At 42.5% G+C, this 25,390-nt stretch overlaps 1 protein-coding gene across 1 annotated transcript in view; it reads left to right on the top strand.

Moving 5' to 3' along the window:
* Window positions 1–25,390, top strand: part of KIF5C (kinesin family member 5C) — a 132,372-nt gene that overhangs the window by 51,564 nt on the left and 55,418 nt on the right. The window contains exons 7-12 of the mRNA XM_019522795.1: window positions 2,683–2,770; window positions 5,043–5,167; window positions 7,964–8,068; window positions 8,395–8,543; window positions 15,487–15,635; window positions 22,060–22,235. Coding sequence (XP_019378340.1) covers window positions 2,683–2,770; window positions 5,043–5,167; window positions 7,964–8,068; window positions 8,395–8,543; window positions 15,487–15,635; window positions 22,060–22,235 — 792 coding nt within the window. The remainder of the gene's footprint in view (window positions 1–2,682; window positions 2,771–5,042; window positions 5,168–7,963; window positions 8,069–8,394; window positions 8,544–15,486; window positions 15,636–22,059; window positions 22,236–25,390) is intronic.

Below are 25,390 nucleotides of genomic sequence, written 5' to 3'. Positions count from 1 at the left end.
CTGAGTAATGCACCTCCTGCCCCGGCTGGGCAGCTTGCTCCAGCCCCAATCCTTCCCTCCTCCACACCTCTTCCCTCCCTCCTTCCCCAACCCCAACAGACTTACCAGCTGGAGGCAGCTGTGTCAGCTGCCTGTTTAGTCTATGGCCAAATCTCCAAATTGTCTGAATCTTTTCTGAAGCTTTTCCGAAATGATTTGGATGCTTCAAATCGATTTGGAGCTTTTACTTGGTCTCCTGATTCAATTCGGATTTGGAGATTCGGTCTCTGAATTGGGCCAAATTTCCTCTGAATCTAATTGGCTACCGAAGATTCACACAGCCCTAGTAGACATGCTGTGTCCATGTACTCCCTTTCTAAGATGGGGTAGAATGGACCCTTGGCCTTACCTAGTATGGCATATCTTAGGATGTTATGTTCTTATAGAAAGAGAGTTTTACATATTTAGAATATACTTAGAATTTTGTAGATCAGTAGTGCTCAATGTTTTGGCCCAGTGGGCCAAATGAGTGGTGCAGGGCTGGTCTGTGGGTTGATTTGGACAGTGCATTCCTGGATCTGGACCACACTGCCCTCATCAGCCCCATGTTATGTGTTTGGGGACCTGGGAACCTGTGCTGCCTTCACCCAGTCCTGCCTGCTGGGATCAGGCTCTGGGGCTCTGTACTGCATCCGCCTGGCCCTGCATGCCCAATCTAGCGCAGAGGGCTATGTGGGGAGCCCCATGAACTGGATGACAAGGCACTGGAGGCCAGATTTGGCCAATTAATCAGGGGTTGAGCACTCCTGTTGTAGGTAGCTTTGAGAGAAGAAATATGTGAAGGAATTAGATGAGGCTGTTCTTATGTATTTTGGTAGCCAAGGCAGATTGAGGTTTTGGTTAAGTGGGTAGTTTTTTTTTCATGATGATGCTTGTATTTAAACAGTTTCCTGAAACATTCATGAGCTTGAATCTTTTATTCTCTTTGCTTCACTTTCCTGCTTTTTAAAAGCTTATAGTTGCAATGAAAGTTAAACATTTATATTAATATTTAATAATGAACATGAACAAAAATATATAATTCCTCATCATTAATATTCAGTGGCATAGATGCTATAATTTATTTGACCTGATAGTTTTCCAGCGAAGCTAATGTTGTCATGGGGAATTTGCATAAATTGTTGCTTTACAGCTTTTTGCTCCTTTTTTTAGACTTTATATAACTAAATAGAAATTTCTGATGAAAAGGGGAGCATATTGTATGATTCTTTTCCTCCTCCTCTTTTGAGGTGGGGGGGGAGCAGGCAAAATAAATTCATAGGCATTACTGTATTTTTGTAGAAGGAAGAACAATTTTCTCCTACCTTTTAAGTTGAGAATGAGAAAATAATTATGGCCCTGGGGACTAATATGAGTTAGTGGCTCATATGGATATTGTTTGATTCTGCAGTGTCCTGATTATATGAAATTTCCTTATTATAAGTATTCTGATTATATTGGCCCTTTACTCCTATGGGAGAATAATTTTCCCTAAAGTTATGCCACAAAAATCTCACTGAAGTCAACAGGTATGGAATTCTGCTTCCCTTTGTGCAACTTAACATGGTTTTCTAGCAGTCTAGAGCTGTTTTTGGCCCTACGTTTATGCTGAGGATGTGTAAAAATGCACGTATAGACTGATTACGTATAGAAGAGCTATACATTGGTTGGATATATGGGCACGTCCTGGAAGGGGTGTGGAGAGAAGGGCACTCAAGTTTTAGCCCCCAACTGCTTAATGGTTATGGCACTCACCTAGGAAGCTGGAAACATTGGTTCTAAATCCCCCTTGCCCAGAGGGGGTTTGAACCTCCATTTTTCTGCTTTTTCCTTTATAGTGCTCAACCACCATGCCACAAGTCAGGTGGTTACATTTAAAAGTCATTGGATAAAATGGATGGAGAACAGTACAGTGAGGAGGTTTCTGCTCCCCCTTGGCCCCAAGAGCTACAGCCTGAGCAAGAACCAAGGGTCATCTCCCTTTAAGGTAGTGGCCACTGCACTGAGCAGTAAGCACCCACCAGGTTGTTCATCCACCTGCCCCACAAATCTCCTTCTCATGGCTGTCAAAGGGGACAGCTTGAAAAGAGCTTAAACTGTGGCAGGCATGGTAGGTAGAGCACTGCTGGGAAGCCAGAGGGATGCTCTGGGAGAAGGCAGGACTTAGAACCAAAGTCTCCAGCTTCCTCGGCAAGAGCCCTAGCCACTCAGCTTTTGGGGCTAGAACATGGTGAAGTTGTCCTCCTCCTCCAGCATCTAACACCTGCTAGTTAGGGGTTTCTGGTTGGCTACATTTCTGTGGCATACAGGCAGTTATATGTCCAGATTTGGGCACACATACATAGCCTGTAGCTGTCCAGCCAGCCTACTGAACATGTTTGATCCATGTGCACAGGCTTATGCATTCACACTGCAGGGGAATTAGAATTGCTACCTGCACGTAAGTGCCAAAACCACCATTTATGTACCTAGAAAGCTGCCGTAGACACACACAAAGAACTAGAATTCTACCTGAGGAGTGCAGAATTTGGCTCATTATCTTTTGAATGATCATATTAGATATTAGTGGGGGAGTTTCTTTTTGTCTGTTCTGATGGATATTTTCCTTTGCATCTTTTCAGTGTGTTTTCTCAGCTTCTAAATACTGAATTTGTATGTTTCTAGGGCTGTACAGAGAGGTTTGTCTCTAGTCCTGAAGAAGTCTTGGATGTTATTGATGAAGGAAAAGCCAACCGCCATGTAGCTGTTACAAGTAAGTGATGTTCATCAAGTGGGTTTAAAACAAATGAACAAAAACCTAAAAAAGCTAACCGCACCAAAACCAAAAACAATAACAAACCCCTCAAACTCAATAACCAACTAACACCATCAACAGACAAACAAACAAAAAAAACCCCACCCCAAAACCCTGACCCTATATATGAGTTCTGAAGAGTCAGAAATAAGGTCAGAATTTACCAAACACCAAGCACAGGCTCAAATTTGAGCATGTGGTATAGCTCCATTGACTTAGATACCACACTTGATAAACATTGATTTTCTGATGGTGATCACTGAGGCCTGAGAGATCCTTTTATATTGGCCTAATAAATTATACCTGTAGATAGTTAAAAAGGGGATATAAAAACAAATGCACATGAAGCTGCAATCTAGTGCCAAATTTGAATGATAGAAAACTCCCATTGACTTTGGGGAAACAGATTTGGGCATTATTTCAGTGTACTTACACCAGGTATAGTAGGGAACATACAGACATTTGCTGCACCTCGTCAGTGTCAGAGAGTAGGAAGAATGCAGCCCCAGGGCTGGGGCAAGTTGCAGGGCTTTGGGGCTGCTCTCTGAATGTGTCCATGTATTCGATAGATTGAGCTAACCCATTTTGGATCTGTGTTAGTTCAATTGCCTAGGTGAACTAAGGTAGATTAGGCCCACTATTTTTGGCCCAATTTAAACCTCTTGAATGTCTTCACAAGATCAGCATTTAGATCAATCTAACCCTAGTTAGATCAAATGTAATGTCTGCACATACCCCTCTACTACAAATAAATTTGGTCAGATTATGACCATTATTAGCGGTAAGGTGCACTTTGACTTGAAAGGTATTAAAAAAAAGAAGTAAAGATGGCTTTTGATATACTTTTTACAAAGTGTTGAGAATATTTTTAAATAATTGATTTGGAACTTGCTTAACCTGGAATCTTTGCAATATTTCTTTAAGAAGCCAATAGTTAGAGTGAAGTTTTGGGGGGAAAAATGTCAAGCTAGTGTTTTGTTTTGTTTTGTTTTTTAAAGCCTCTTGCTAATTGCCCTTGTATGTGATGCTGCCTATTGCTGTGAAAACAGTTTCTTACAACATTGGTGATGGTTTCATTTATGATATATATCTGTTCAACAAAATGAACTATGTCTGGATTCTGTAAAGTTACATAGAATAAATATAGTAAGCTTTTGGTCAAATAATAGGACATTACTTAATAAAATGTAACACATGTTTCATGTAAGTCACCCCAAAGATTTATTTAAAAATCCTAGACACTCAGCAGCACAGCTCTGTGCCTGGGGCAGACCACAGCTCAGGGTGGCTGCACAATGTGGTGCAGCAGGGGAGCCCAAGGCCAGAGAGCTGCAGGTGAGGTCAGGGCACCCCAACGCATGTTGCAGCAGGGAGTGGTAGGGGGAGGAAGAGGAGGGGCTCAGTGGCTTGCACTGGTGTGGTCTGTGAAGCGTGCGGTCTGTCTTGGTGCAACCCACCAAGCATGCACCCCCCCAGCCACTTAGAAGTTAGACAACCCTGGTATAGACATTTGAGCACTTTTATTCCTGGTTTTCTCATTTTGGCATATAAGCAGTAATAATAACTTAAACATTCTTGCACGTATCTCAAGTGTATTTTTTCAGGATTATGTTTACTGTAAATCAAGTTAAACAGACACACCTCAACTCAGATGTCTTATCACTCAAGCACTCTCAAGACTCAATAGCTCAACAAATTCCTTATTCCAGTATGCTGCTATTATTTCTTGTTGCATTTTTATTTTTTAGAAATGTATATTCTACCTTTTATGTGTGCAGGTGTACCAACAAAGTAGGAGAATGCCTGTTTTTCTGCTAAAGCACCTGGGTTTTCATTAACTTTTTTCATGAAGTTATGTTAATTTTTTTTTTATTTTAGCCCCCCAGTTTTTTATTTTCATATAATATTTAATAGTGTTAATTATTTAATGGAAAAATTAGGTACTTATTTTTTTCAAGGTCATGTCATTTGTCATGAAGCTGGTTAAATTTCAGGCCAGGTTGGGAGAAAATAAATGGTCACTCTATATTTCATAAATGTTGAACCCTACTCTTGTGGAGAGACTATGCTGAGTGCCTCAGGATGGTGTCCAAAATGTATATGGATTATTTTGTGAAGTTTACCTGTTGATCCTAAATTATGACAACATCAGATATGTTGGCATATTTTAAAACTTTCTGAAAAGGGTAGTATTAAGCAAAAACCTTTTAAAAATATTGTTTCTCTATAGATATGAATGAACACAGCTCTAGAAGCCACAGCATCTTCTTAATTAATATTAAACAAGAAAACGTAGAAACTGAAAAAAAACTCAGTGGAAAGCTTTATCTGGTGGATTTGGCTGGAAGTGAGAAGGTAACGAACATATTTTTTATCAGTAATTTTTACCTTGCTTAGAAGCATTCTTGGAACTCCTAAATTGAGTGGGTATTGGTGCAACTTAAGTCTGTAGACTTGGGGGATAAAACTTCTGTAACTAATGCAGCCTACCTTTAGCACTATCAAAAACTGTATGCAGATTAAGCAGAGCTGATATTTGAATGTTAGGAGGTGGAGAAAAGGAGCAGACCAGAGCTACTAGAATGAAATGCAAAACAAAGCATCCATAAAGGATATTTTAAGTTTGTAGTGGAATGAAATGGGTCATTATCTATTCGTATAACTTCATGCCTTCCAGATCTATATATGGAAGTTTATGCTTGTTTTAATGGTGATTACAGAAGGCTGTGTTCATTCGCTGACATATAGGCTCCTGGCAGATGTTCAAACAATGGCATGATTGGGGCTGGAGGAATTGCTGGAGGAATTGCTACATCCCAAGCATGATGTCTCCTGCCTTGCCAGATGTTCATGTCAGGAGGTGTGATGTTTGGGTTGTAGCATAAAATCCCGATCAGGCCACCACGGAGCTGCCGCAGTCTTGATCCTGGAGATCCAGACATGGGGATGCCTCCAGTCCCAGACTTGTGTAGGTTCCAGACTTGTGGCTATTACAGTCAGTCTGACCATCAGCTGACTGTTGGTTCACGAACCCAGGCTGTTGCAGTGTATCTGTCATTCAGATGATTGTCAGACCCAACCTGAGAGTTTGAAACTTGGGTTTTTGGGGATGAGTTTGACAATTAGCTCATTGTTGGACTCTGCCCTGACAGTCCCTGGTCAGTTAGAGATCCTGGGCTACTGGTGCTGGTTTTGACAAGCAGTTGATTGTCAGCCCAGTCCCAGGAAAGCCCAGCTGTATGTGTAGGTTTTAGAATGTCTTGGGGCACTGGGATCGGGGAGTCTCTCCCCTATCCCTGTTTCCTTTGCCCTGGGGTATCCAAAAAGTGTGGGTTCAGGTTGGTTTCCTGCAACCCAGCATTTTTAAATACCTTCGCCTGCAGCCCCCCATGGGGACTGCAAAATGAGGCAGTAAAGGCTGCTGGGCTCGGGTTGCCAGGCTCCTAGGAGCCAGAGCCCCTCAGCTGCCCCCTACCACGGAATCCACTCTCCTGGCAATTGATTGTTGGCATTGGGACCAGAGCTGTCCTAGTCCCAATGCTAACCCCTGTCCACATGCCAGTGCTGACAATTAGCTGATTGTTGGTTGTCAACATCAGCATGAAGATGCTATAAAAGTTATGGCACCATACAAGCTAGCTAAAAATGTTGCACATTTTTGTGGCATAACTTTGTGGCTGGTTTGCAGCTTTATGCCACCATAAATTGACTGCAATGCTGCAAAATGTGTAGCATTCTTACTGCATATGGTGTGCTAAACACATTAATCCATTGTAACTGTAACGTGTGCCAGTGGCTGTAGAGAAGGCTATTATGGATGTGCGGACAGGCATTCACCGGTGTTGTTTGTTTGGAAGTTTTATGAGCTTTCTGTAAAGTGTCCACTTAGGCCATTACTGTAATATCTTTTCAGATTTATTCCATTTCTGGTACTTTAGATCATTTAATGTATTAGGTGATGAAACATTAGCAATTAGTTCATTTAGGATCATCAGAGGCTATTAGTATGTTTTCAGGTTCTCTGTATGCATCCTTTCATAACACTGACTGTATAAGCTATTTTTGCTTTTAAGGTACAAAAATATTAAGTAAAATAAAAAATTTATCTTGCTAATCAAAAGAATAATGGGTCAGAACAAAACTGCAATTGAACAAAAACTCTGTTTCTCGCTACGGAATTAACATCAAAGAGAGGATGTTGTTAGCAGATTGCAGAACATTCAGAATGTCTCCCTGCAACTAAAACCATGATTTTGTGGAAGTATAGAACACTTCTGATATAGTTTTAGAAGGCTTCTTTACATTTGTCCCTGCTTTTTAGCATATACATTCAATACTAGTAAGTAGTTGAGAAATAATTGAGTTTAAATAGCATAGGTAGCTCTTTCATGTTAATGGTAGATTTTCATTTTTCCAATTTAGAAAGCAACTGAGCAAAAAATTGGGTTCAAATGTATTGATGTGGCTTGCCGAATAACTTTGATTTTGCATTAGTTGATGACCTGAGATTGCTTTTCTGTTATTTCAGACGAAAAAGCCCTTTCACCTACATTAGTATATGTGTTTATTTAATTTATATTATTGGATTAAAAATGTGTTGATAACACTTTGGAAACTGAGTAGCCGATCAGAATTCCATTCTTCTGCCTTAAATTCATAGATTTGCAACTTGTGAATAGGTTTGGGGGAATTCAGTAGAAAACCTGGAATCGCACAGTCTTTCAGAGAGTTGTCCTGTTCATTGCCACAGTTATTCTTCCTTTCATGTGAAATGGCATCCATTTTCCATAGTTCCATAAAGAAACAGGGCTGAAAACATGCTGTATCTTAAAAACCACAATGAAACAACAAATATATAACCTTTTTATACACATCTTGGGCAGAACTCCCATGGTTCCTTTAACCAAGTAAGGGTGCATAAGCTAGCTTTTTCTTGCATTGCGCCAAAAGGAAGGAAAAAACAAAGAGAAAAAGATGAAAATGCTATTAAATGTTTTTAGTAGATGTTTCTTAACAAACACTTTATTTCAAAGGAAAAACTTATTTTCTTATGAGAGTCTATTATTTTTCCCCTGTCCCTTCCTGTATTGTAACTTTATTTGCACAAGCTCTTGCTGACAGTTCAATCTGACTGGTTTCTATCTCTGGTAGGTCAGCAAAACTGGAGCAGAGGGCTCTGTTCTTGATGAAGCTAAAAATATCAATAAGTCTTTGTCTGCTCTGGGCAATGTGATATCAGCTTTGGCAGAGGGAACTGTAAGTAATCCCCCCCTTTTTTCATTTGACAAATATGATTTTTATTTACCATGCACATAAAGGGTAATAGAAATAAGATGATACTTCCATTTTAAAAAGGAGAAAGTATTGGCTTTGGACTGTAAACTGATAACTGTGTTTTTATTTCTGCTGGAACCATAATTTAAAGAATTCACAGTCACTTCCAGTCGAACACTTAGGATGCACAGTACATGTTGTACACTTAACCATATACCTATTACACCAAAATTATCAGGTCTTAAACTTTCTTGTGCATATTAAAAACAAAGGTGTTTGAAAACAGTTATTTCTATCTTTTTATTTAGAAAACACATGTTCCATACCGAGACAGCAAAATGACTCGAATTCTTCAAGACTCTCTTGGTGGGAACTGCAGAACTACTATTGTTATCTGCTGTTCTCCTTCCATCTTCAATGAAGCTGAAACAAAGTCTACCCTGATGTTTGGACAAAGGTGAGTCTACCCAAAATTAGACTGAAAAGTGACCAACTTGGCTATAGTGTTTGAATCAAGTGAATATGTTTTTCTAAAAACAGTGGTAAAAGAAATTAGCCTGTACTGAAATTTGACACATAAGGATAAACTATATCATTAGTCCTTACGGTATCTGAAAAAAAATAATTTAATGTTGGCAGGTAGCTGAACTGGTCCAGAGTTCAGGCATTATTTTTGCAGCTGAAAGTACTTGCATCACAATGTTGTGGGAATGTAACAGTGCTGGATAATATTTTTCCCAGCTGGCTCAGTAGCTGGGTTTTGATTTTGCTTCATCTGAGGTACCACTGGAGCCTGCTTCTGAAACTTTTAACACTGAGTTTTCCATTCAGAGACATTTTGATTGGTATGACCTATATAGGAGTCCACGTGTAGTAATAGGAATATAATGTGGATTTGTATGTAAAGTTGATCACTGTTGTTGCTCACTGGAAATTTTAGATATGTACATCTTAACTTGGAAAAGAACTCTCAAGAAAAGGCAAGGATGAAGTAAACTTGCTCAGAATGAAAATCTTTGACTGATCCAAAAGAAATGCTCCTGTGGAATTAGTGCAGGCAGTCTGTAGATAGGTGATTCTTAAATTACTCCTTTTATTATAATCAGTGTAAGCTTGGATACTTTTTTGGAAATTGTTTACTTTTATTTAATATATGACTTGATAAAAAACATTATGTGCTAATAATTTGCGATTGCTCTTTGAAATATAAGTCACCATAACCATTTGTATAGCACTGTAGAATTTTTTGCTGTCTGTCTGAAATTGGGATGTGTTTCTGGATATGCACAGTTTGTATTGAAACCCATCCTTTGCAAAGAACATTTTACATAGAAATGTATAAGATTGCTGCAAGTTTTTACCCAGCAATCCTTTACTCGTTAAGGCCCCATTCTAGCCTTTATTAAAGTTTTGCTCTTGGCTTTAGTGAGAGAAGATAGACCATATAATTCTTAATTAGTGTTCTGCCTATAAACAGAAGGGGACATAAAAAGTGCAATATGGATCTTGTTATAAAAGGAACAAGAAAGGCTCAGAAGGATACAGGCCTCTGTTGGGTTTCAGCTTTTGAGGAATTAATAGCTGGAGCCAAGGTAGGCATAGCTGTTCTGGAGTATTGTCTCCTTGTGGCCTGATTGATGCTTCTAACTTGCCTTTCATGTCTGCTAGGATCTGGAGATCTGAACTAAATGTGGCCAAATAGGCAGCAATGGGGAAAGCTGGTACTGCTGTTTTAGGGCTCCTTCCTCAGTACCATAAATTGCTCACCTATAAAAATCTGCCCTAGGAAAGGTCACGCGGGCTCCTCCTATGGTTTTTTGTTGCAAGAAGGGAATACTTGGCCCAAGATAAAGTTATTACAGGGGGAAGCTGTCATTGACATGATCAGACTAAGAGGTTATGATGGCTTGTGTTTCAATGCAAACACAAATAAACAAGCAAGAAAACCTTCTCTTCAAAAATGCATTTCTTGGAGGGATGTGCTTAAGAGTCTTTAATGATATAATGATTACCAGGAATCCTGGTTTTCTCTGATTAAAAAAATGGCAAATTCCCTGATAAAAACCCCAAAATTTGCAATTAAAATGAAACACCACTAATAAAATAAAAGTTCTACTCTGTCTGGCTGTAATGCTTTATTCACGCTCTGATTGGCTGACTGAAACAGCCAATCAGAGTGTGAATACAGCATTGGGACTGAAGATATCAGCATGGCAGAGTGCTGCCATTATGGCGGGGACACAGGGAATGGAGCGGGGGTGGGCGAGGCCAGCAGTGCTCTCTGCAGGTGGCAATGATGGAGAGGCGCAGGAAGGTGAGGCTACTGGAGGTGGCCTTCTTGGAGGTGGCAGCGGTGGTGCAGGGGGGCAGGAGCAGGGTCGGGACACTGCGAGGGGGGCGGTGAGGCCACTGGCCCAGACCTTGACTTGCCTCTCCCCCTTCCATCGTCACCACCCACAAGGCTGATGTGGGCTGATGTGTCAGTGGGGAGGGGAGGAGTGGGCCCAACACAGGAGCTGGGAGGAGCGGGCATGCCATGACAGTGGGGGGCTGATGTGGCAGTGGGGAAGGGGAGGAATGGGCCCGGGCCCAACATGGCCCAAGTGGGGGGAGGAGCGGGCCTGAGGTGGGGGAGAAGTTGGCCTGTTGCAGGGCCAGGGGGAAGGGGGGAGAGCAGCAGGCCCAGCTTGATGTGACAGTAGTGGGGGGAGCGGAGGAGTAGGCCTCTTCCCCACTTTAGGCCCAGACCCACTTCTCCCCCAACCTCTTCCCCTGTGTCAGCCCTGAGCCTGCTCCTCCCATTGTGTTGGCCTGGGCCCGCTGCTTCTCCTCACCGCCAACACCACCATGGCGGGCTGGCTTTTCCCCACCCTCAGGCCTGGTTCTCCCCCACACTGCCCACGTTGGGCCCAGGCCCACTCCTCCCCTCCCCCTGCTGCTGCAGCCCTGGCCCCCTGGCTCTGTGAGTACCCCTCAGCCCCCCAGCCCCTTGGGCCCTCCTAATGACCCGTGGGTGGGGCAGGTGCGGGCTGCCTGCTGTAGGCTCTGGCAGGGGGTGGGGCCAGCACCCCACCATGACATTCATTCCTGGCAGGATGGGCCCGTGCCTCCTAGATCTGTGTGCAAGGCTGGGTGTGGGCTGCGGGCTTCCCTTCCCTCCTACACTCCCGCTGGGGCTTCCGCAGCCCAGTGGCCGGGACCCAGCAGGGCAGAGCAGGGCTGGGAAGCCCTTTACCACTACAAGGTCTGTGCTGCCCTGGCAATGTGCCCCCTGCCTGCCCTGTAGCAGTGAGGGGCACAATCTTGTGCTGCTGCCCCTGCCTCGCCAGGGTGACGCGGGGCCTGGAGTGGCAAAGAGTTTCCCTGCCAGGTCCCACCCACTGGGCTGCAGAGGCCCGGGGTGGGGGCAGCACAGGGAGAGCCTGACCTCACAGTGGGCAGCCTGCACCCACCCTGCCCCCACCCTGTGCACAGGTCTGGGGGGCATGGTTCCTCCATGCTCTTCCTTCCCCGCCCCCCCCCCGTGAGTGCACGCAGCAGTGGGGAGCCTGCCTCCCCCCTCCCCCAACTCTCTGGATGAGCTACCCCCAGCCCCAATGCACTCTCTGCCAGGGCCCTGTGGCCACACATTCTGACCCCACACTGCCTGGCTGGGCAGCAGCCCCAACCCTGCCCAACTCAGTCCCTCTCTCTATGGAGGCCTCAATCCCCGCTCCCCCCTGCCAGACTTACTTGCAGGAGCTGCTCTCCAGGCTGTCTGGTGGCCAACCCATGGCACTCCTTGCCTGACTGCCCTTCTTCTGTGCCCTCCACCCCTTGCAGGCTGGAACTCTGCCAATCTGCAGAGAGGTCTTTGCATAAGTGCAAAATCTTCATGTTTTTCTGTTAAAATGATAAATCCACATTTTCTCTGTTTTTCTGTGGGAAATGGAAAACCAGATCCCTGATGATTACTCAGTAGTGATGTTAACTAGGGATGTTAGGTTGCAATAATTATAGCTAGTTTGTTATGTAATGCATCTGTGTTGGCTTAGACTGGCTTGTACACTGTTGTTGCTAGAGGGACAAAAAGTTACAGATAGACATGATGATGGCTTCACAATGCTTCATAATTGTTATTTGAGTTTTTATTTGATAATTTTGTTTAATGTTTGTTTACATTGTCTTATAATAAAATGAATGAATAAAACAGGAATTGCACATCCCTAGCTTTTTTCCTGGATAAGGTCCCAATTCAATAAAGCAGCTAAATACAAGCTTAATTTTAATCACGTGAAATGTGCTTTGCATATTTTGGCCTGCACAAGGTTAGACAGCGCTATTTTTCTAACATCCTATGATCCTATGAACATGCATTGCATCTTTCTAACAATATTGGATGCTTGCACATACATTGAAGGGATATATGTATCCATAGGCTGTGCAGAATTCATAATATTCAAGTTTTCATTTCTTGGCTTCATATCTCATTTTGCAGTAATTAACAAGAATGGACCTTATGTGCGGAAGGCAGATCTGTTTAGAAACTGTTAGACTCTGCTCAACTTGACTAACAAGAGCCATGATTGATGCTGAATAAAGAAAGTAGTGCAGTGAATTATATCATTCTATGCTGCCCATAAAACTATAAATAACAAATTATGTTGTAAGAAATGTAAAATACTTTTTGAAGAAGCGGAGAGCAGTTTTATTTCAGTGCTTTTTTAAAATCATACAACACATTTCTTACTGAGGACAAGGATGCCAGCTGAGGGAATTGGGAGTAGAGCTAGACACTCTTTGGCAACTTAAAATAGATCATTCGGGATTATGCCAAACAGGAATGGCACAGAGCAGTGAACTGTAAAGAATAAAATACAAATGAGAGGTTAGCTGTAGTGCTGAGTTATATTAGATCCATGAAAGAGAGCAACACATACTCTGCATGTGGTACTAGTCTCTAAGGCTTTGTAGAAAAGAAAATGAATATTGATATCTACGGAAAAAAATTCTCCTTCTGGCCCCCTACCTGACTAAAGAATACAGATTTGACAGTTGACTTAAAGAAGACACTTTTGGGTGCGAGTCTTTTTACTTCCAACATAGCTATGTGCCACAGGGGCAAGGGAAAGCATTTTAAATATTAAAGGAAAGGTATTGAACATTTGTGCCTTGTGGATCGTTATTGTTTTCAGTAGTTCTTCTGCTTCCCCACATTTAAAACACTTATTTTAAATGACAGCATTTTCCAGGACTGAAGATAATCTCCCGAGAGCCATTTTACAGCACTGGGGAGTGTGCAAGTGCTTCACTGGTTTTGACATTACTCTGTATCCCTTACCCTGTTCATGTTGCATTTTTACTAACATAAACAGTTTCCACCATGTGTTTCACCAAATATTAGTAACTCTTTTAGGGGTTCTTTTTTCTTCTTCCTTCTCCCCCCCAGTGCAATCACAGGAATGGACAATTTGAACCAGGCTTTAAAGACTAACAAGAGATGTTCACATAGAAGGGAGTGGGGCTTATATTCTTTGGCAAAAATGCAAAAAATAAAACTACTGCATTGCACAGGTAGTAAAACCTGCTGTGAGAACGGTTGGGGCATTGGCTGGAACGTGGAGGAGGAGCAGTGCTGTTCCTGATATAATGTGAAATGGGACTTCAGGCTTTCTTGTTATCAGCTGCGTTTTTGGAAAGTTTTAAAATGACTTAAAGGAGCCGTGAAGTGTTTTTACAATAATTATGATACTGGTTTTTCCAGGTGATAATTAGTCTTCATCTCCAGGGCAAGTCATTGAAAATAAGTTGCTTCAGGGAAGGTATTTTTGTATTGGTGATTCTGAATATGTTCTCTAGAAACTGTTTTCTAGATATTAGTTTACTGGTGCTGCATGTATTTAGTATTCTTTGATTTTAAAGCTCTCGATCTAGTAATATGTCTCTCCTTCATTCATTCATGTCAGTGTTTGAGCATTTAAAGGACAGTGACTGTTTAAGTTTTCTTAACTCTATTTTTAAAATGTAGATATGGAAAAGCAGATGCCTTGCTAATTGTCTTGCATGTATGTGGTCTGTTGGGTTAAACCAAATTGTCAAATAAATCAGTTTCATTCAGTTTGTTCATATGTCCAAAAGGGTTTTACTGATTTCCTTCTCTGTCAGCACAGTAGGGTATGTGGTCTTGTGTTTATAAGTGTGTACCCATTGTAAAGCCACACAGGGCCTTTGAATGGTGTGTATCAACAGTTTAAACATTATTGCTAGCAATGGCCTGCATCTCTTCTGAGTCACATCAGCCAATGAGCTTGTCAGGTTGTATAAGCTCAGCAGTCGTGGACCTGGTCAGTTATGGGATAGGAGACGTCAAAGGAAAAACCAGTGTGCTTCATGCAGTTGCACTGACGTTCTTAGGATGTAGAAATCTGTCACTTCTGAAACGATACCACATCCTGGGTTTCGAGGCTGGCATGCTACTGAGGGAACTGTAAAGTTGCTGTTCTCTTTTTAGTAGCTTTGGTCACTTCAGATTCATTCTCTGGAGAGAACAGGTGCTTCCTTTGGCATCTCAACCATGTTGTCATTTGCTTAATTCACATTTTGACCACTTTAAATTCCTTCTGCAAATTCAGATGGAAACAGTGTTGTTGTACAATGCGGGATTGCTTTTTACAGTTAAAATGAACTATGAGCTCAGAATGAAATTCTCCTCTTCTAAATGGCCTAGGCAGAATCAGGGCTTTCTTTTTTTCCCCCCTTAAACATGAATTTTAACTAACACAATATAAAATTAAGGCAAAATTTTTGTGTCGAATGACCCCCACAGCCTGATCAGAGGTTCAGGTTGGCGTATAAATTGGTTTAAGTCCAAATTTCAGCTGTTCCAGTCAATGTATTTTAACTAAAACAGTAAGTACAAAGACAGTCTTTTTTCACGATTCTGTATTATTATTAGAAATACAACTTATTTTCATTGACAGAATTTAACTAAAAAAGGTTACAAACCTGGGCAGCACGCTGTCTTGCATGTTCCAGGCCAGGGGAGCCTGGAAACTGAGGAATGTAGCTGAGAGGCACTGAATGGCTGCTTAGCTGAGCAGCTCTCTTATTATAGTTTTTGTTTTTAATCAAAAAGCGGCACTTTCATGAACTTCCATCCTTAATTATGGCTGTATTTTGTCATAACTGGTCCCTTTGGGGATTAGTTGTTAGTTTTTCCATATAAAAATTACCTTTCAACTTCCAGGGAGCAATGCTGTCTAGTTTTTGAAAGAGGAGTATACATTGTGATTTTGTAATTTATGTTCTAATGTGCAGTGCAGTGTTTTAGGGTTTGCTTTTTAAAAAATCTGAATCCTTATGGTATTACATTCAGAGAAATGTTGTAATGAAGTGATTTATGCCTTCCTTTAATTGCACAGAGCCAAGACTATTAAGAACACGGTATCTGTGAATCTGGAGCTGACTGCTGAGGAGTGGAAGAAAAAATATGAGAAGGAAAAAGACAAAAACAAAGCCCTGAAAAATGTTATCCAGCATCTGGAAATGGAACTGAACAGGTGGAGAAATGGTAAGAAACAAGGAAGTAGAGTGAATATATATGTATTTTTAATTTTAGATGTTTCATAACTTAATCACAGGACAAACATTCCGATACATTTTAATGGCACAAATACAACAATTTCAGCTATAATTTTGAATGGCAAAAAGAAGGTTTTTGACTTGATAATACATTTTTCTTCATTTTATATCCCTAGATAAGACAAAATCAGATTATTATGGAATATAAGGTGCACTAATAACATTTTGGTATGTAACCTCTGGAAGCCTGGGTTTGAGTCATGGTAACTGACAATTAGTTGTAGTGCACTAGATCAGATAGATCAGAGTACTGAAGGTTACATAGCTTGCCATAAAGAAGAGAGTTTTGTTCCAGCATACCAGTATTGGAAAAGGAAGCAATACATCCAGTTAAAAAGTGACAGTTGTTTAAGGATGTTAACATGGCATCTGTACAGATTGTACTAGTCTCTAAATTGTACTAAAGATTTGTGTAATTTCATGAGCGTAGACTTTGCTCTGCTTATCTGTGGAAATGCATGAAAACTCATGTTTGTGAGTTGGGGGACATAGATGTGTGTAAAGGAGAACAATGCTTTTGTGTTCCTGGGTGTTCTGGCTTATTTTGATCAGTGTGCCCACTCTCTGAACCACTATGCTACAATGGAATAATAATTCCTTTTCAAAAAGCAATTTTAGTTCACAGACTAGATTATTCTAATGGCCTTTTTTGTTTTAAGATCACTCAGTTCTCTTGTGCGTGCTTGCTGCACGCAGGTGCCTTCATGACCCTTTTGTACAGCAGCAACAATAGCTTACTCTTCTGCCTAGGCCAATTTTGGAGGTTGCTGTGCTTTGTAAGAGACCAGTCTGCTGATGTGGGAAATGGCATTTTTGGCACAGTGTAGCAGGCAGGGTTATATGAACCACTTAACTGAATTAACTCACTGAAAATGAAAACAATTTCCGGTAACTTTGCTATGGTGAAGTGATCAGTCATAACTACAATTATGTGGGCACTTCTCTGTTCCTACATAATGAACAGGAAATTATGTTGTCATTGTTTGCCACTATCAGCCAGATACAGACATTACACTTTTACTGGTATAAGTGATCGAAAACCGGTCTGTACCCATAACACAACAGAAGTTTGGTACACATAGGTTGGTTTAAAAATCGTAAAACCCAGTCTAAGATTTGCCCTGCCCACCAAAGGGTGAATGTGTAGTCTGTTCACTACCGATCTAAACTACACTACTTGCAGAAAACCACACAACTTAGATGGAGTCCATCTCAGGCTTTTTGAATGTCTGTACCTAACCTTTGTGTTCAACTGGAATATTACATTCATGCAATTGTGTGTCAGTTATATGGTACAAAGTGTGAAATCTGTAGATAAAAAACTAATTATAAGACCATTTTTTCCTTTAAGACTCCAAGTGGAGTTTTCACTGCTGCTTATTACAAAGTAGTTAAAGCAGCATAGTAACAATTCTTAAAACTATTCTATTACCTTTTTTCCCAGTTAAATTGGTATAAATGTAGAAAAATTATATTGAAGTCAGCAGGTTCTCTGGCTTTACATTTGTGTAGCTGAAGGCAGAATTTGATCTCTAAAATTCCCATAAGAGCTGTATTTTTCGACTACATCAGAAACATCTAGAATTAAAAAAGTGTGCACAACAAACTTTGGAACTAAATCAGTTTATTGTAGCTAGTTGCATTGAAAGCAGTGTATATTACCTTTCATGAGTACTAAAATCACATGAGGTCTGGGAAAAGGAAAGCAGACAGAATACCCATAAAGTGATCTTTTTTGATGAACTTCTCAGTTTCTGTCATTTAAAAGATCGCTCTCTTTCAGCCATGGGTTTCTGCTCTTTAGTGCCTCCAGAATTGCTGCATATTTTCTACGTGTGAGTTTAGCAGGAAAAAAGGCAGTCCATTAGTACTGCCATTAGAAACTGTCGCCTGATCTGAAGATTCACCACCTGCCTGCCCTCCTGTGGCTTTTAGATGGAATTTCTGTGGAGAGCTGCAAATAACCCCGTTCAGAGTACCATAAAGAACAAAATTGCGGCTATGGCTGTGTGGCTTAATTCATGAAATTGGGTAGACAGAGGGGGGTAGGGAAAGAAGGTGACTTGGTAGGTGGCTTTTGTGTTGGAAATGTTAATGAGTAGGTGCCAATTTAGAGGCTTTCATCTACTCACAAGTTTGACATTGTAATGGATGGTGCTTGTTTTTCATTAAAGAGGAAAAAGTTGAATCAAATATGTTAAAAAAAAAAAAAAGGAAAAAAAAAGGAAAGTACTAAAGGAAGTCAAGAGCCATTTGAAAAAAGAAGAGTGTGTCATTTGAGTCCAGTGCTAGCATCTAAATGTTAATTATATGCAACATTATGAGCAAACACTGAACACAGAAGGTAAATAAATGCAAGCCAGTGATTTGGCATTGAGGGATGCGAGTCAAAAGATAGATGTCTTACCCACTTAATAACTCTGGTTTTAAATACACATACAATTTTCAGTGGGCTCATTAAGAGGCAACCCTTTTTGTCTTTAATGAAAGCAGAAAAAATAAAATCTTTATCATTTTCAAATGTTCCTCTTCCCTCCTTCTCTTTAGAGCTGTCTTCCTTATTAGTTACCTAGCGATAGCTTCTGTGGCCTTCTCTGGAGACTCAGGCCACTTCAGTGCAGGGAATATTTCTCCATTAGTGCTTTGGAATTGCCATGGAGACGGTTTGCCTGATGTTGGTCTTCTATAGTGCTGGGAATTTATAATCCCCTCGTGTGCTTGTATGCTTGATTCTGTGTTTACTGAATGTCACTTTCTAAATGCCTTTTCCATCCTAGAAAGATGGGAGTGTTTTTAGAATAAGGCACATGGATACACTGCTGAGTAAACAATGTTTGTAACATACTATCTTGTTTTTTTCACCTACCAATATGCCCCTTTCTGTTTCATTGGTCTTTCCCAGTTACGGTTTATTTGCATTTAAAATATATTATTGATTATTTGATCACTTGAATAAGATTGGTTGGTGGAAGGCAGAAACAAAGATGTGATCCCAGTTCCCACTGAAATCATTGGATTAAGCACATGCATATCCTGTGTATTAGGACTGAAAGGCTATTGTCATAAAACTTTGAACAAAAAATTTAGCCTTTTCTTCATATAGCAACCTGAATGGAAACATTTCTGATATTTTCAAAAAATTGAAACTTCTTTTTGCAAACGTATTTCTTGTTGTAGCAAGACACGTTGCCTGAAAGGCAGCTTCCAGGTTGTGCAGGGGCTGATTGCAGACTTACCTGATGGGAGAGGGCCAGGCTGGAGCTAGATAAGCCCAATGCCTGAGTCCGTGAGGCTGGATAGAGGAGTTCTCTGCAGGAGGGCTCCTGATCAGCCTAAGAAGGTCGGGGATGTAGAAAGACTCTGCAAACCCAGGAACGAGAGAATATTTCCTGGGACAGAGAAGAAAGGGTTTATGCAGGCAAGGGGCCTTTGTTTTATGTTGATAATGTTTTCTGAGTTGCAAGCCTTGAGCCCCACTGAAGAGAGGGCTCAAAGCCTATAGAGAATTCCCCTAGCTCAGAAAAGGGGCTGAGTGGGGACAGAGAGCAAGGGGATCGTGCCAACCAGCCCAGAGAAGGGAACTGAGCAGGGCACAGAGGGTTCCCCTGCCCAAAGGATAGTCAGAAAAGGAAGCAGAGCCCACCAGTCCAGAGGAGGGCTGAGTGGTTCCCCAAACCAGAGAGTGACTGGAGGAGGGACTAGGGGCCTGAGGACCCAGAGATAGAGGGCAGAGAGGGGCCCAGAGGGTCTGAGAGTCCTTAAAGGGCTAAGGAAAGCAAACAGTGGACATGAATAATACCTGCAAGGCTTGTGTTGTGGTGTAGGGGAGGAATGGAGCCACACAATTTGCCCTTTACTGCCAGGCTGAGAGGGCCTGTTTCACTGATTTGAGTCTAGTGGGGTCCATGAGGGACCTGCTGAGGAGTTGATTGGACTCAGGCTTTCTGTGTAAGGCCCATGGGCAGCCTCCCTTAACTTCAGTAACAATAAGGTGTGGCAGGTGAACAGTCAAGAAGACAGGAGGGGTCTGAGCCAGGCAGGAGTCATACAGCCACCAGGGGCATCATGGCTTCCCTTGTGGCTCCAATCTGTTACACTTCTGTAGGATTCTCATACATAGTGCTCCAGTTTTGGAAACAAAGGGTGTGTCTACACATTGCCTTATGTCGCCATAGCAATGCAGTACATCGCTGTATGACATGCTATAGCGACATAGCAATCATGTGAGTCTACATGTGAACAGCAGCTACTTTGCCAAAACGGCATGCTCCCCTGTTTTAGTGTGCCACTATGGAGAAGTAGCAGCTAAAACTAACCATGCACCACATGCATGGCACAGTATGGGCAGTTACTGCACAAAAAGAAGAACTAAAGTACAGTGGAGTAACAATGTCGCTGTAGGGTGATGTGTAGACATGCCCAAACATACTGTTCTAGTGCCCAAAAGCTAGGCAGATTCGAATGTTGCTTGTTATTCTGAATGAAATACAAAAGCTAAGCTAGTGACAGAAATGGTCAAAAATGTGTTAGATTTAGTAATATTTTGGTATTAATCATCTCATGGGTATCAATAATTTAGACAAAGACTATTTTTAAGATGTTTTATGCTGATAATTTTGAATAGTGAATGTTTCTGTACACAATTGGCAGGAGCAGTTACTAGTTAACATTTATTTTCTGGAGCCAAATATTTTTGTGTTCATATAAATGTGGTTGTTCCCTAGGTGGAATTTTAGTTACACCCCAAGCAATATGTATGGCATTTAGCAGTGACAGGAGTATTCCCATAATATTTTAATGAACTTAGATTCAGCTTTTAGTGTAAAATACTTCCCTTTCTTCTCTTATTTTAAAAAAATATTTTGAAGGAAAAAGTATAAGAAGAACATCCTGTCTCCCAAGTACTGGGAGTATACAGTTACTTAATGTTTGGTACTCAGAGGTACAATTGAAAATTGTTGGTTTTTCTTTATATGTGTCTTTATATCTTCTGAATCAGGAGTGTCAAACTCACCTTGCGTGCCAGATGAGTGCCGTGAGGCCAGCCTTCAGGCCCTATCCAACCCACGGACCTCTTCCCGCCTCCATCTCCCCTAGCATACCTGATCTGGCAGCTGCTTCAGCCTGTCTGGGACCTGTGCTGTGTGTGGTGCAGATCCTGAAGTAGCTGGAGCAAGTGGTGCATATGGCGCAGTTTGGCTGGAGTGGAAGCCACATTACATGTGGTGGTTACCCTAACAGCTCCAGAACAGTGTTGCATGTGATACTCACTCCAAGTATTTTGGGACCTGTGCTGCCCATGGCACCTGCAAGCAGTGCCTGCAGTGGAGGTCCAAGATTGGCTGCAGTGGGCATTGTGTGCAGCACATGTCCCAGTGTGGGTGCTGCCTATGGCTTAGTTTGGCTGGGGTGGCCGCTGTCTGCAGCACTGCTGCTGCTCTGGCTGGACTGTGCTGCATGTGATGCCTCTTATGGCCATTCCAGGATCCACACCACACACAGCAGGGGTCCCAGCATGGCTGGAGCAGCCTGTGGATCAGGTATGCTGGGGGAGTGGGAGGGGAAGGGGCCTGTGGACTGAGTGTGGCCCATGGAATGCCCTGGGCATATGCCATGTCCTGCGTGGGTCTAATCAGACCCAGGTGTAGCACTGGGGACTGGATGGTGGGGCTTCATGGGCCGGATCTAGCCCATTGGCTATGTGTTTGACACCCCTGTTCTGAGTCCTATATATCTTGTCTATCTTCCTAATGATGGTGGGAGGGAAAGGACAGTATTTGTCTGTCTGTTACATAGATAATGCTTTATGGACTCTAAACTGAGGGTCTGTTTTTCATATTTACCTTGCTGTAAGCCCATGGAGCAATTCTAGTATAAAATGGATATGGGAGAAAGAAGCAGGGTCAAGCAGACCCTTGTAAGTGTAATTTGTGAGATATTGAAGCTGTTCTGTGCTGTTCTGGTGGTATAAAGTAGCACTGAAACCACTTCATTTGGTTCACATGACGGGGAATCCATAGAGGATGTGTGTCTGCATGTGAGAGAGAGAGATTCCATTTTGTAGCATCAGCCACCCTCCCTATTTCTGTTGGCTTAGCAGTATGCTATTTTTATCCCTGAATATAGGAGGTCTAAAAGCCTGAACTTGTTACCTTTAGTCTACTTTGAGTTGTGCCATTGTCTGGGCCATCCTAGATCAAAACACTGCAAAAGCCACCTATTCCTCTGCACACTAGGTGTTGCTCAGCCACGGCTGATGACCTGGCCTATAGTCCAGGCCCTGTTTTCAAACTGATACTACTTCCTGGGTTCTAATAGTGATGACACTAACCATTTCTTCTGTGGGTTCAAAGGAGAAGCTGTGCCAGAGGATGAACAGATCAGTGCTAAAGACCAGAAGAATCTGGAGCCATGCGATAACACCCCTATCATTGATAACATTGCACCTGTTGTTGCTGGCATTTCCACTGAGGAAAAGAGGAAATATGATGAGGAGATTGCCAGTCTCTACAGACAGCTGGATGATAAGGTCAGAAAATTGCTTCTTTGAGTCTGCTCTTTATATGTAAATCCTGAGTGCAGAGTAGAGGTATTTGTTATCAGTGTTTCAGCTGTGGTGTGACTAACTGCATGGCACAGTAATAGTCTTGGATTTTGAGTTTTCTGTTCCTGGTGAGGCATCTTGAAAGCACTGGGCTCATCTGACATTTAGAGTTTCATATTTAATATGCACTAGCAGTCACAAATATTAGCTGATCAGTTTTTATGTTGGGAGAAGTTTTGAATGAGAACTGTGTAGCTGGAATTATTTAAAACGCCTGCTTTGGGTAGTAAGTAGAGTGCTTCTAGTACAGGGTTTATATGCTGGTCACAGATTCTGTGACTTCTGTATTTTTGTCTTTAGTGCCATCGCTTTTTCTGTGTGGATGAGGAACGTTTCAGGATTCCAAGTAACACCTCCTCTTACGGATTGGTCTGGTTCCCCTGACTGCAGCCATTTAACAGCTTGCACCTTTAGCTCATTTTAAGGTTCAATGCAATTCTCATTGGCGGCATCTACATGAGGTGCTTTCTGTGCAGTCATTTAGTACTTGTGTATAGGGATGCACCAATACAGATTTTTTGGGCTGATACTGATGGCTGTTTATTAATGAGCCATATTGGCCAATACCGATCCAATTGCCAATATGCAACCTGGCAGCCTGAAGAACAGTGTCAGGCTGGTAAGTTGGGGGTGGGGGGCAGATCAAGGCCCCCTCAGTGAGAGAGGGAGTGAGGCAGGGGCAGGTGCTGCATAGCTGGGGTGGGAGGTAGGATGGAGGATTTATCGGTGCATCTCTATGTGTATAAGCAAGTACTAAATGACGGCGCAGTAACCTGAGTTACTGTGCAGTAGCACCAATGAATGCCTTTTTTGTGACAGTACTTAGTGTTGTGTCATGGTTTTTGCCATGCGACGCTGCTGTGCAGTCGTATTGGGCTACTGTGAAGTCAGCATCTTGTATAGATGCGGCCACTGTAATGGAAAGATTGCCGTTAATTTTAGGGGCCTGCTCTAGTCCTTTTAAATTTCTCACCTCTGCACCGAGTCATAAATCAGTCATCTGCCTTGCCATCTTAATGCAGTAGGGAAGGTTGCTACATGACAGAGTAAGAAACTGAGATGTGATGAATGTTACATTAAAGTTAATACATCCAAGATTATCGTTCAAGTTTTCTGGAGCCTTTGTCTTAACAGTGTCACTCTTCCAGAATGCATGCATCTTGGAGGACAGGAGCATTTTTTATTGAAATTGCCATCACCTCCATTATTGTCATTGGTAATTTATTGAGAGATGATAATAAAGTTCACCGAGCACTTTTCAGAATAAACAAGTGTATTGGGCTTGGACAACAATAGAAAATGCAGAAGGTGTTCAGAAAGATTTGGTGACTATAGTCAGTTTTGTTCGTGATGCCAAAAGATGAGAGGGCATTTTGGGTGCTTTGATAATTGCTTTAAAATGTTCCTAATGTAAAGATGTACTTTACTGGGGGGGGGGAGGGCTTCTGAGATGCAAGGGAAATCATGTAAAAAATTTGCATTGACTTGCTATCTGCTGATGGCTAAAAGGTCTTGGGCTCAGAAAAGTATGGATGGTTCTATTGGTCTTGTAGTGAGTGAGAATATTAAAGCTGAGACCTATGCCTTCCATTATGCTCTTGGACAAGGTATGGCCAGGTATACAACAGTATTTTCATCTCAATCTTTTGGTATATTCACAAAACATCCATTGAACACCTTGATAAATTGCAGCTTTGGATAACTGCAGATTGCAGTGTTTACATCCTGATAACAAAAGGGTTCAACTATCTTTTCATCTCTTCCCCACAAAAGGCTGCACAGAACTAATTATATTAATTATTTAAAGAACTAATTATAGATAGTCTTAGTCAGTTGTACAGTCTGAGACTTATTGCAGGAAGTATGAGAGAACACAATTCAATCAGCTATTCCAATTGTGTAGAATTAGAAGGTCAGCCGTTCTCCTAATATATAAAATTTACTTTCATAGTTATAACTCCTGAGAATGTAGGCTTTGCATGTACAGTAAATATGAAAGACTATTTTAATGTTGGTGATGAGTTCTGCGTACTGCTCTCTAGCCAACCTAGCCATCAGAATAGAGATGCACCAATATATTGGAAATTGGCTTTTTTGCCCAATGTAGCTGATAATGTCACCAATAAATGCTGCATGCATGTGTGCAGCCGCAGTGGGCACACAGCCAGGAATGGAGCCCAGCAGCTTGGAGAGCAGCATCTGGCCGGTAAGTCTGTGGAGGGGAAGGGGCATGTGGTGGGGGGAGCAGATTGAGGCCCACACAGTGGAGGACAGGGTGGGGCAGGGGCAGACACTGCCCAGCCAGGGCAGGACGTGGGATGGAGCCACAAGTGGCTCATCTGGGAGGTGGGGGAGGGGCACAAGTGGGGGTTAGCTCCTTGCCACACCGCGCACCCCCAAAGGAGGTATGGGGGAATGCATGGCCCCTGGATTTGTGTGCTGGGTGAGGGTGGGCTGCCCACTGTGGGCTTGGGGCCAGGGGCTGTGCAGGCCTTTTCCCAGCAGGGGGCTGGGTTGGGGCTGCACTTGGGGTGGATGGGGGTGGGGTGGACGGTGGCAGCAGTGGGGAGGGCTATAGGCACCCCAAAATTATCCATAGCCACCCCTCCTGGTGCTGCCACTGCCCACCCCAAGCACAGCCCTGGCCCAGCCCCACTGCCTGGAAGAGGCCCCGATCCTGCAGTGGACAGCCTGCCCTCACCCCACACACAAATCCAGGGGGCACATGCCCCCATGTCTCCCCTGGAGGTGTGCACAGTGGTGGGGAGCCACCCCCGCCCCCGTGCCCCCCGGACAAGCTGCCCATGGCTCTGTCCTCTGCCCCAGCCGGGCTGCCCCTTTCCCTGTCCTTGCCCAACTCCCTCCCTCAACATGGAAGCCTTGATCTGCACCCCCCATGCCCCTTCTCCCCTACGGACTTCTCGGCTGGATGCTGCTTTCCACACCACTGTGCTGCATATTGGCTATTGGATCAGTATCGGCTGATATGGCTGGTTAATAATCGGCCATTGGTATCAGTCAAGAAAATCTTTATCGGTGCACTCCAACATCAGAAGTCAATCAGTTGTTTAGGATGCTTA

The sequence above is a fragment of the Gavialis gangeticus genome, unplaced genomic scaffold (assembly GCF_001723915.1).
Source record: "Gavialis gangeticus isolate Ggan-Ray unplaced genomic scaffold, GavGan_comp1, whole genome shotgun sequence".
NCBI lineage: Eukaryota > Metazoa > Chordata > Crocodylia > Gavialidae > Gavialis > Gavialis gangeticus.
The sequence above is the reverse complement of the archived record's forward strand: the minus strand, read 5'-3'. Positions and strand labels throughout refer to the sequence as shown.